The sequence below is a fragment of the Coptis chinensis genome, chromosome 4 (assembly GCF_015680905.1).
Source record: "Coptis chinensis isolate HL-2020 chromosome 4, ASM1568090v1, whole genome shotgun sequence".
In the NCBI taxonomy this organism is placed as follows: Eukaryota; Viridiplantae; Streptophyta; class Magnoliopsida; order Ranunculales; family Ranunculaceae; genus Coptis; species Coptis chinensis.
The window spans coordinates 101,514,158-101,526,524 of record NC_141459.1 but is presented as its reverse complement, the minus strand read 5'-3'; the positions used below and the strand labels follow the sequence as shown (position 1 = coordinate 101,526,524).

Sequence of the window (12,367 nt, the reverse complement as noted above, 5' to 3'; positions counted from 1 at the left end):
AATGACGTTTGAAGAATTGTTGTTAGATCCAGCCATTGCAGAAAAAAACGAAAAATTTGGGTTTCAGGTTTAGGTTTTGGAGAAAAAAAATTTGGGTTTGAGATTCAAAGATTCAAAGATGGTTTGATTAATGGTTGTAATACGCAGCGGATTTCAATAGTTTGGCTCTGATACCATATTAAACTAGAGGATTCAATTCAATTCTATATTTACTTGATTGATTTATAAAGAGGTTACAATTGTTTATATAAAGGTTACAAAACAAAGAAACAAAACAGTCGGTGACTTGAGAAACATGAGGCGCGGGTCGCGCTTTGTTTGTATTGGAGATGAGCGCAGGTCGCGCTCTAGCTACTGGACATTGTCATGCCTGAGGCGCATGTCGCTCTCTATACATGCTTCATCTGAGCGTAGGTCGCGCTCTATACATGAAAAAGACAATACAACTTTCTACAGGAGGCTGCTATGAAACAGCATTTATCAGATTTATTTAGGTGCTTGACACGCTTGTGAGTACTACGTACTCTCTGTGTATCATCGTAATTAACAAGAAACATACATTTTAGGGAGTTTGCTATGGGCATGGATGTGTTCAACTGCTGTTGCTTAACCCTTTTGTGAATTTACTGGTGTTCTATGTGCTAATAGTATATCAGAATTTCATGCTAATGGAGCAAGAGTTAATTTTCCTTAATGTTGCTCGTTTAAGTCGTTTGGACCATAAGACAGTAAATCAATAGGGCGCCACTCATTTTTTTTTCACCAATAAAGCGTAATCTTTGTTTCTTATAATTGAATGAATTGATCCATTTTCTCTTGGACTTTTATTTCTGCATTTGTTCAATTTTAATAGTAAAAGTTGAGATATTATTATCGGTGTTATAACATCGGCCTAGGCGGCAACCTAGATGAAGGTCTGTAGGCGATGCTTGGCTGACTTGCCTAACTAGTCAACAAATTGGTTGCGCCGACTAGGCAGTCTAGGACTCTAGGTGGATCAGGGGAAAAAAAAGACATACCAACTAAAAGTGTAGTGCTAATGTCAATTAGTTGAAGTGGGAGATTTCTTTCTGTCAGACTGGAAGAACTGAGGTTAGAGATTATAAAGGAAACAGTATACACAGTAACTTTGTTAATTGAAACTTAGTCTAAGCAGGGAGTGCTGGCTAAATAACTAGAAAGCGAAAATTGATTCAGTTGATTTACAAGTCGAACGTTTGGAGTGATTCTTTTGTACTTCAAATTACTTTTAAGTAGTAGGTATACACGAGCAGTATTTTGATTTAGTGAGAAGGGCTACAAAGGGAGTCGTCGGTATTTTGACCAATTTTACGGGGGTGAAATTTTGCTTATACCGTGTTTGATGTGAGAAGTTAAACCTCTTTGTTGAATGATAGGATAGCTATGCATGGTAGGATGACTCTGCAGATTAGGGATTCAATTAAGTCATTAAGATGCAAGCGTTGCCTCTTCTATATATATGAGTAGGTTGGTGGGTGTGTGCTTGTAATTTGCATGTATATTTAAAACTCTCGTTTTTGCTTACTACCAGTCCCACTGATTAACAATGTGATGAACTCGTTTCTTCGTTGGCACAGGTAACACAGCTCACATTCCACTTTAACTTTGATAGTATACCTATCCATCGTTCTGCTCAGATTCCCAAGGAATTTGTTATCACGTTCCCTCATAGGCTGTAATTGTGGCTCCTCTTGATTGGTTGCGTTATGGGCAGCATACTTTGGATCTTTATCGTGTGCAGTTTCGTAAACCGTTTCCAGCGATAAAATCTTATTTGGAGCAGCAAGGAAGTAGTGAGGGCAACTTCAAGTACCTGGAAAGAAAACTGTGGATAATTTACGTTGGAAAGAGTTCTGAAGGAACGAAGTTGTCCTAGCAAACACACTCAAGGTAATGTTATATTTTAGGTTTGATATAAATCTGTTCAAAATATATTGTTGTAGTGGAAAATAAGCATGTATTGCGGATATTTCAGTTTGTGTGTTCCAACACTGTGTAGAGACGCGTTGAGATGGAGTACACAAGGAGAGGAAATACTTATGCTCTTCATTGTCAGTGAAGATGGACAAGAGCTTCCATACAGCCAAGGGAAGGGAATGCTTTGTACGTCTGTGATCTTTATCTTTTTTTTTCTGGGTTCTGTATGATCTTTATCTCTCTGCAGTAAATTGTCAGTGTTGTCCATAAAAATTCGCATGCTGCAAAGCAGCTGTGTGCATCATGTGCTCTTAGTGAGAGAACTTTCCTATTCCGTGACTTGAATATTCTTGTTGAGGCTTTGGAAGGGAAATTAAGTGCAATACAAAGCTGGGTGAAGCTAGATCTTGGACTTGCTTTGTGTACCAGCGTACCTTCTTTTCCAAAGACGAATCACAATCCCCAGGACAAGATTATAAACAATTTTGTTTTTTTGAAGAAACAAAGATGGAGGATAGGTTACTTGATGCAATAACTTCTCGCAGGATACCCAGTAGTTCCACGTTATTATGTCAAGAACTCAGGGCACCTTCAGTCCATGTAGAAGAATTTACAAGACCAAACATGGTTAGTTTCTGCACTTAGCTTCAGCAAAGCACATCTTACGAAACAAAATCTATGTGTGATCTATTGGTTGAATTAGTGAGAAACTGTAAACAAATGTTTAGTGTCAGGAACACCAATAATGTTCATACTTCTTAGTTCGGAGCTCTCCTTGTAAAGAAACTGGGGACTCTTCAGAGTTCAGGAATCAGTCTGACAGTCAATGAAAAATCAGGTTCTGAATGCGCATGAACCACTGATAGAGTGATAAGTGGAGGAATACCAGTTTAATAAATGAGGTGGGAAAGGTGGCTCACTCCTATTTGGCAAATCTAAGAGTTGACCCTGGGAAAGTAAATAAGCTCATGGACCACAGCTCCATGTTACCAAGCAGGTCCAAGGTGCAATCCCTCCCCTATAATTCCTATTACAATTTAGAATCTACAGGGCCGGATACTATGAAAGATATCTTTTAATCTTCTCTGAAGGAGATCCCATAGGACTGGATGGGATGAAGTCAAGCTACAAGGCTTCTTCCCCCCCTTCCTAGTGACTAGGATTAAAGAGATTATGATCAGACCTATGGGCCTTGGAAAGGATAGGCTGATCTGGAGTGGAGAGAAAACTGGGAGATTTACAGTAAAATCTGCCTACAGGTTTCTAACAAAGAAAAGTGGTGAAGGACAGAGCTCCAGCTTCAGTGCAAAAACAGTCAAGCTCATTTGGAAGGCTAAAATACCAACCAATATCCAAATGTTCATATGGAAAGCATATATGAATGCATTACCTATGTGAGATAGGCTGACTTGGGGGGGGGGGGGAATATTCCTGCCCTTGGTGCTACAAGAATCTGGAAACAGATAGTCATCTGTTTTTTGAGTGTGACTGGACCAGAAATTTGTGGTTCACCTCAAGTTTGGGGTTAAGAATGGAGACTCAGGGAAGGAACAATACTAAAGAATGGATTTCCAAATTCATTAGTTGGAGCAGTAACAAGAGCCAACAGATAGCTCAGGCAGGAGTTCAGGCGTGCTATATTCTATACAACATTTGGAAAGCAAGGAATGAGGCCAAGTTTGAACAGAGGCTACCTAACAGAGAAAGAATTCTCAGAAGAAGTGAGATGGAGGCAAACAATTGTTACAATGGCCTTGCTACAGCCAACAACCAGACTGAGAACTCTATCCCCTCTGAAACTAGTTCTGATTATAACAGCTATGATTATGATTCTCTATTCCCTGTGATCCCAAATGAATGTATTAATATGAGATATGATGCTGCATTTCAGGTTATAACAGGGGAGGCAGCTGCTGGAACAATAGCTTGGGACTCGGAAGGCAAAGTGGTAGGGGCAGGTACCAGAAGGTTTCAGGCCAGGTCTGCAGAGGAAGCAGAGATGGTAGCTGCAGAGGTGGCACTAGAGCTAGCAAAGCATCATGGATGGAAAGTTGTGAATATAGAAGGGGATTGTTTAGAGGTTATTAAGGCACTTAATGGCCTATCTTGTTCTTGGCAGTCTGAGAGTTTGCGAGACTTTGTAATTAAGTTAAGCTCCGAATTTGATTTCTGTAAGTTTAAATGGGTAAACAGAAGAGCTAATGGAGAGGCACATGTGCTAGCACAATGGGCCATCCATCAGCTGCAAATGGAGCAGCTACCCTTTTGTGTTCAGGCAGACAAGATTATCCATGTTCTGGTTTAATGGTTATTAATAATATATATGGTATTATAAAAAAAAAAGGAGATCCTGGTGTTAGTAAATTGGAAAATGCTGGAAAGTCACAGTGACCACAGCCATACGGAATTGGAAAGCCGACATATGAGAGTATAGAGGAAAATAGGGGATTACATTTAGTTTAAACGGGTTATATGACACTGCCACACTCTATTACAGGAAGTGCATTTCTTGCAAAAAATACTCTCGAGTCTTAACAAAAATCATTTTCAAATCAAGCTCTCATTGCAATGGTAGTGCGAAAGTGAAATGCGTTGTTCAGCCATTGAAATTCGGGGTTGTGTGTTCTGGAAAATTGTAGAATGGTTATCATTATTCTTTTTGTTTGCTTTTGAATCTCTTGAAATCGAGAAGAAAAACTTTTTTTTATAGTTGTTGTGATTGTTTTGATGTTGTGATACCTTTGTAGTGTAAACTTACACAGTCCGTGGTTTAATAAACGTGGGATTATGGTTTAACAAAAAATTTGAGGAAGCTTTAGGAGGGTTTCTTCGCAATAAGGAACTCTGTTCGGATGGAAAGAATAATATCAATGAATGCTACTCAATACCTAGCTAGAGAAATTGACATGGTTAGGAATACAGGTTTTGGGATAAATCTCCCTTGGCTTGATTCAGTTACTTAAAAAACCCTCGCTTGCGGACTAACCCACAAAATCTCCCTCTTTTTCGAAATAAGAAAATAAAACTAATAATGACCTGAATACCCCGTCATCTCCACCAGTCCACTTTCTTCTATTCTCTATTTCAGATCCATAAATATCAATTTCTTTGTCATAAAACACTACCAAAATCAAAACAACAAGCTTGGTTTTTTAAAAAACATATCTAAACCATAACCCATTGGAAAATCTCTGAACTTTTTGGGAAAACAATAATTTTTCAAACAAAAAAACATTGGCCAAGAATTGCTCTTCAAAAAAAAATGCATAGCTTGCATTTTTAATTTGAAAATAACTTTTCATTTTATAATATTATGCAAAAGGAAATTTATACAGTAAAATTTGTATGCAAATATAAATTTACATAACATTTGTATACAAAAATAAATTTACATATTAGAATTGATATGCAAAAATAAATTTGTTTAGTAGATCAGTTATATTATAATTTTGCATAGGCTATGATCTGTTTTTTCTATGAAAATTTAATTTTTCATATATCAAGTTACTGTGTAAATTTAAATTTACATAGATCAGTTTTGTCGAATATTAGTTGTAGTAATCTACAGTGTAAAAATACATTTTAACAGGTTGAATAAAATTACATGAGTTCATTTTGTCAGATATTAGATTGGTCAATTTCAAAGAAATGTTATGTGAAAACAATTTATCATGCATAGTTTCTTATTTGTGTTATAGTTTCTTATTTGTGTTGCACACTTGTAAACACACTTTTCTAATTAAATTTAAATTTTCATAGATCAAGTTAGTATGTAAATTTAAGTTTTCATAGCTCCAGTGACTATGTAAATTTAAGTTTGCAGAGTACAAATGTTTTTTCATCAGACATGTTTTGTTTCACAAATCTACTATGTAAACTTAAATTTTCATATGTAAATTCAAATTTTCTTATATCAAACTACTATGTAAATTCACATTTTCATATATCAAGCTACTCTGTAAAATTAAATTTTCATATGTCAAACTACTATGTAACTATGTAAATTTAAATTTCCACATGAAAATCAGAAGTCGAGCTTGTTCGGATTTTAAAGTTGGTATGCGGCCAATGGCTAATTCATTCCTGGAATTGAAAACATATTGTGTTTTAGAAAGGAAAAGTCATAGATCAAATAATAATTGTTACTATGCATTATTATATTTTCTAAGTAGTCAATTAAAAAATTCTTGATGTTAGAGTTTTGATAAGCCTTAATAGGTAGGTCTTTGAGTGTTTGTGTCTTTGAAACTGTTATTATAGGAAGTTATTTAGAAAACAAATATGCAGTTATGGGGATGTAAACATGCGGTGATGGTACATAGCAAGACTTAAGTCGAAATATTATTTTGGTTCGACTATTAAAGGTTGTCGGGTCACAATCTTAAATTTTCATAGTAGTTTTACCCTGCAATCTTAAAATTCACTATGCAATATTAAATTTTCATAGTGGTTTTACTCTGCAATCTTACATTTTCATAGTATTTTTACTTTACAATCTTAAGTTTTACTCTGCAATCTTAAATTTGCATAGTAGTTACTATGTAAATATATATTTACATATATTTTGTCAAGGCATCAGACAATTTCAACTCTCCAATTTTGTCTCTGCATTTGCTTTGGTTTCTCCCACTACTACAAAAATGCAATAAGATAGCGTTTATTTAATAGCAGTTATAAAAAAACGCTATGCTTTTATTGGGATAGCGTTTACTTATCGAGCGCTATCAAAATTTTACACTAGGCCAACTTACAATTGCGTTTGGATGAATAGCGCTACATAATTGATTGCGTTTTGGGCCAATTGCTATCTTCTATTGCCAGAGGGCCCAATTTAAGCCCGCTAAAAATGAAAAACCCAGCCAATTTTTAGCTCGCGCCCTTCTTTTTTGACTCAATTTTCTTCTTTCCGAATTAAGAACTAAAAAAGGAAAACAGCCACCACTGTTTTCTCTCTAATCCAAACCCTCCAATCACCCCACCACCACATTTATCTCCACCGACCCATCAATTCATTCCTTCTCTTCATCTCAAAACAAAGCCAAAAAGTTTTATCGGATAAACCCAGTCGTCAAAAGTCGGAGAAAAGGTTGCGAAGAAAAGCTAAAAACAGATTATAATGTATGCGTACTCATCTTCTCTTTCAAAAAAAACCCCATGTTTTCATTTCCATCTTTATTTTTAACAAATAAAAATTACGTCTTTTGAATTTTTGTTAAAAATTCTGTCTTTGTTAAAGTTTTTTGAATTTTAGTTCCATTTCAGGTCTTAGTTATTTTGTCTTTATTTCAATTTTACTTCAATTGTTTTTTTTTTCTTGTTTGTGTACTGGGTGTTCAGGTGAATTGAGTTTGAAGAAATTAAGCCAAACAACGTGAACATCTCAAGCCTGAATATTTTGGTAAGTTCATCAAATTCATCCATCTTCTCATATTTGATTCTAAAATTATATGTTATTGTACAAAGTCAAACTCCAACTTAGTCGTCTGATGATTATTTGTGAATTTGGGTTTTGTGTTGTATGAAGTGTTAAATTGCTTTAGTGAATTATGAACTGTAGTGTTTGTTATTGGTTTGTATATTTGATATTTTTAATTAATCATGAATTGGCACTACAAAAGAAACGACTTTACCCGACCGAGATTTAAAACCGACGCAAGACCGTCGGAAAATGCTCGATCGGCATAGGCTTCTGGCGGTTCAAATTAGTCAGAATAGGCCGTCGGCGTTGATAACCTTTGTCGATGAACATTCCAACAGTTTTAGACACTACTTCTAGGATCTCGTGATAGGAGTCATATACAGATGTAGTGGATTAAGTGATAGATGCATAGGAGTCTCACTTCCCATACCATAGCGTGGTGTCTCTTTGTTGAAGCGAAAAGGTCGGGAAGCTCAACAAACAAACCCGACTTTTTAAGAAACGGATAACCGACAACCAATTACATATTATTACCGATATGGAGTTGAAACAACAATATTATCCCTAATATTTTTGAAAATGTTGCCCGTGAAACTTTGTAGAGGTTTTCAAGGAAAAGGGGGACTAAGCGGTTCAAAAATTGAAAGCAACAAATTCTTGTGGAATTCTAAATGAAACAAAGAAGATTGAACAATAGCAAATGGCCCTATTATCTCGTGATGATAAAAATAACCATCACGGTAGCCACAAATTATCGAAGTTCGAAGGTATAGAATTGTTCAACTGCCACAATGACTACATAACTATTGTAATACGCTTTGGGGATGACAAATGTTGCAGCTAAAGTATGAAATCAAGTTAGAGAACCATCACAAAAAATATAACTGAAAATGAGCGGATAGTGAAACACGTATACAATGCACTTGAAAGCATATATGTAATAGAGTTTCAAAGGAAAGTAAGAGGGTTATGATTATCTAAATAGGCCATCCGAATTGCGTCTGTATTATTGTCTTTATGCGTGTAATATGCAGGAAATGCATGACAAACACATTAACAAAGACATATCAGATTTGTCATTTTTAACATAGCAAAATGAGGTGGCAGATATATATACTACATTACTACTACTAAAACTGCCCACTAGATGTACAGCTACAGATGGGTACTGTTTATTTCCATTAGCCACAAGGACTGCGAAATCCATCTATGGGAAATTAGATAAAGATTAATTAGCTCTTTGTTAGAGCCAAACACAACAGCTGGATAAAGTTCCTTGGGTACCAAAACAGTGAAGGAAATCAAGACTAGAGAGTAAAAAGGCCAACTATGTGCAAAATCCACCACACGAGGCTAGGGGATAACTACAATTGTTTATAGCCCGATATGAAAATGAAAAAATAGATTAAATTTAGATCTTGCATTGGGATTTATGCTACTTCTACAAGAATTTATAATGGACATTTCTTTGTAAACATTAAGGAAACAAAAAAGTATATGTCAAAAGCTCTATAAACCTGATTGTGGTGAACTTAAGAGAAGTGGACAACATTATGAAACCGCCCCATTGTTCATTTCTTGGATGTCAACAAATTTGTGTATGTCACTCCATTTCTGTTTCTCAAGGGGAAGGTTTTCCCTGTGCACATTCAATACAATTAGTAGTAGACGGAGAGAGTTTAAATATCTAAACATTCTTCAGACTTTTGTATTAAGCAAGGTGAAGGGAGAAAAGAAATTACAGCTGTTATACAATTCGAAAGTGTAGGACTTCGTCATTTAACACATTTGAAAGTTGAATCACATTAAAAAAGGGAGATCAAGATGTTGGGAAGTGTTTTTACGATGACTTGGCAATAAAATTGGTCGATGGAATTGAATCTGGCACAAGCAAAACCAACCTCACCTAATATCCTTCTACTTTTCAGTATGAAGAAGTACCTTCGCAATGGAATCATGGAATAATTGACCTCAGCAATAACAGTTGTCTCCTCATGAACTGCAGTTTCAATTATCTCACCAAACTGCGAAGTAGAAGAAAAGCTCATGTTGGTGACTATCATTAAAACACTGAACACTTCAGATTAAAGACGTTTTACTGATCCAACAAGTGTTGAATGACCCCCAAATCATGTAAGAGCCACTAGAGTCTCGAGCTGGTGAGCAAGTTGCCACAAACAACTGTCAACAAAATAAAAAAGAATAGATACAAAATTCACAAACCCATTTTGAATCTCAGAAATATATAACGGAGAATTAGATTTGAAAAACACCTAATTATCAGCTGCCCTGGAAACATAATGGGAAAGAAAAGATCAGTAAATGAACACGAAGGTATATTGTATCATGAAGGAACTATAATCATGGTATTGCATAAGGGACAAGCTTAATCTGGGTAGATAGAATCAATCATATAACAGGCTCGATGATGACAAGAATATGACTCATGATATACTCTTGCCTTGTTCTCTGTACTAGCTCCCACAGTGCCTCACCAGTACTCATGTTGAATGCTCTGGATAGCAAATAAGATGAGCACGGTATCCGATCATAGTAACTTTAATATTAGCAAGCAAAGCGAGAACATTTAAGAGAGAGAAAAGATCTACGTTTATCTTTGTGAGAGTTTTAAGGCGAGAATAAAATATGATGATAATAATAATGGCGATGATGATAATAATAAAAGCGAAAACATACAATTAGAAGACCACTAGCACCGAGAGCTAAGTTTGCACTAAATTAAGAATACTTCTCTCAACCAAAAGTTTGTATTACTACAAAAGGTCAAAACCCCCATTCATCTTTGCGAAAAGAGAAACTATCCAACACAAAATAGAACCGGTTGAAGCGACCCACATTAAGCATCACTAACTAGATGGCTGCAAAAATAGTTTTGACATTGCTGTAAACGATTTTGGTGAATGACATATACGGAAGCACACACCAGTAAAACAAAGGTTAGAAGATGTCCAATTCATCAGCTTGGCCTAATTGTCCTGAGATTATGGTATTATGCATCTTCCAGAGGTCGACTAAACACCAGATATATATTGGTCACAGACCAGGCGGTCTAGGCCAGTATCACCATAAGTGGATGCAAAGTATCAGAATGAAGTTTCTTTTGTTAATTCCTACATATATAATAAGTACCTGTATCCACAACAGTAGGTCTATCACCAGAAGTGAAGTTGTCAGATTCCTTGAAGGAAATATCTCCAGGTGCGTTGATGTCAAACAGATGCACCTGCCGATCATCAAAAATGAAAGTGTCTAAAATTCATCAAACTACATGCCCTAGTTATCAAAGGGCCTAAATGACACCATGGTAGCATAATTTAAGCTGACTTATCGAAATTAATTCAAATACCTTCCTGTGCTCAGCCAGTAGTTCTCCATCTGTTCCAAATATACAGCTGGTATTATACAACCTCCCACCACATTGTTCAGGTATAGATCCACCAACTATAGTGATCCCTTTATTATGTGCAACTTCCGATAGCATCTTGAATGATGGTGATACATTTTTGTCCCTAAAATCCTCAGTAAAATTTAAGAAATTATCACTTGCATAAGGACAGTTCACTTTCGGTTCCACATTTCTGCATTTTAAACTCCCACATGAAGCAATGATGTAGAAAACTACCATGCATATGTAAATACTAAATACTCTTGTGAATCACACATTAGTTTGCTGCTTGGTATTTGGAAGAGATATGCCTACCGTTAACGACTCTCGTAGAACCGTTGGGTACCCATTGAGATTGCCCGATAGATGGTCGGATTATACCCGAGCCGGACATAATGTGTTGGGAACTTCCTCTGAGCCGGAATCCGTCGAGTATTCTTTATGGCCTCGGTCGGGTAAACTTCGTTTTTTGGTAGTGTGGGGTGTTTTATGCGTTATGTTGAATCATTTGTAATTAGTGAATTATGAATTGGGGTTATGTAATTTTATGCCAAAATTATTAGTAATTAGATAACATTTGAAACATGCATAATTAAACTAGTTTATATATTTTTTTCTTGAGAAAAGGAATAGAAAATTTCATCATTTGGTCATGTGCATGTTTTTATTGCTCGTCTCTATTGCCAATAATTTATAGCCTATATGAATGATTACTGAATTTCAATTTTTCAGTTTTTGATTGTAGCTTTCTTTTATTTTGGTTGTACTAATAACTAGTACTATTGGTGGTTCATGTTTACTTAATCTATGGTTCAATTGTTGCTGGTTCAAGTTTTGATCGTTGATTTATGTGATAATGTGTTCTAGTTTCAGCAATGTAGTTTAGCGTGCTGATGTAGGTGTAGGTTAAATAACTATGGAAGTGGTTTAGCGACTTAACTCTTTTGCTTATGTCAGATCAGATTTGAAGTTAGGAAGTGGTAGCATAATGATGGATAAAGCTTGGGTCCATTGGCAGAGGTTCTGAAAAGAAGTCCTTATATTGCCTTTCATAAAATTTGACATATATTTACCACATTTAGTAATTTCTTTTTTGTTTTTCTTCTATTTTGTTTGGTTTTGTTTTGTTTTTTTTTTTATAGAAATGAAGTAGAGTATAGAAAAGCGGCTGAGAACTTTGTGGAACTTGCTAAAACTAGAACTGGAGAAAAGAAATTGAGATGTCCTTGCAAAGTATGTCAGAATTTTCGTCGTGGAGATGATAACAAGGTCGTCGAACACTTGGTGATAAATGGTATGGATATGACGTATACTACTTGGTTTTGGCACGGGGAGCCACTAGATGCAGTGCAATTTGGTATAGAAACCACAGAGACACATGAATTATGTGAAGCTGCATTTGAGCATGACGATGCTTTCGAACCGGGGATTACTGAAGAGAGAATGGGTGCGAGTTTGAAGAGTTCTTTGAAAATGCTGAACTCCCTCTATATCCGGTTGCACCAAATACACAAAGTTGGCGCAATAGCGGTTGTCTTGTACAAGCTTAAAGTTACGCATGGTGTTTGAGATAGTTTTTGATGGGCTTCTAAGGGTATTGCAAG

The 12,367-nt window shown here is 35.9% G+C and overlaps 1 protein-coding gene, 1 long non-coding RNA gene and 1 pseudogene across 3 annotated transcripts; 2 read left to right on the top strand and 1 right to left on the bottom strand.

Moving 5' to 3' along the window:
• Window positions 1–3,469: 3,469 nt before the first annotated feature.
• Window positions 3,470–4,243, top strand: LOC147506333 (uncharacterized). The gene has a single exon (XM_086605743.1). It carries the CDS (start codon window positions 3,470–3,472, stop codon window positions 4,241–4,243), a length of 774 nt encoding a protein of 257 aa, XP_086461869.1.
• Window positions 4,244–6,571: 2,328 nt separating this feature from the next.
• Window positions 6,572–12,099, top strand: LOC147506331 (uncharacterized). Of its 2 annotated transcripts, none has more exons than XR_015220797.1 (4): window positions 6,572–7,056; window positions 7,276–7,336; window positions 11,726–11,783; window positions 11,906–12,099. It is a non-coding gene; the product is annotated as an uncharacterized LOC147506331 (long non-coding RNA). The 2 variants fall into 2 exon arrangements; XR_015220796.1 differs by having other exon boundaries at window positions 11,721–11,783.
• On the bottom strand, window positions 8,909–11,003 carry LOC147506332 (omega-amidase, chloroplastic-like; annotated as a pseudogene).
• Window positions 12,100–12,367: the final 268 nt, after the last annotated feature.

What these genes read in the sequence shown, in the direction of transcription:
- LOC147506333 (XM_086605743.1), top strand. Translation starts at nt 3,470, where the DNA reads ATGGAGACTCAGGGAAGGAACAATACTAAAGAATGGATTTCCAAATTC.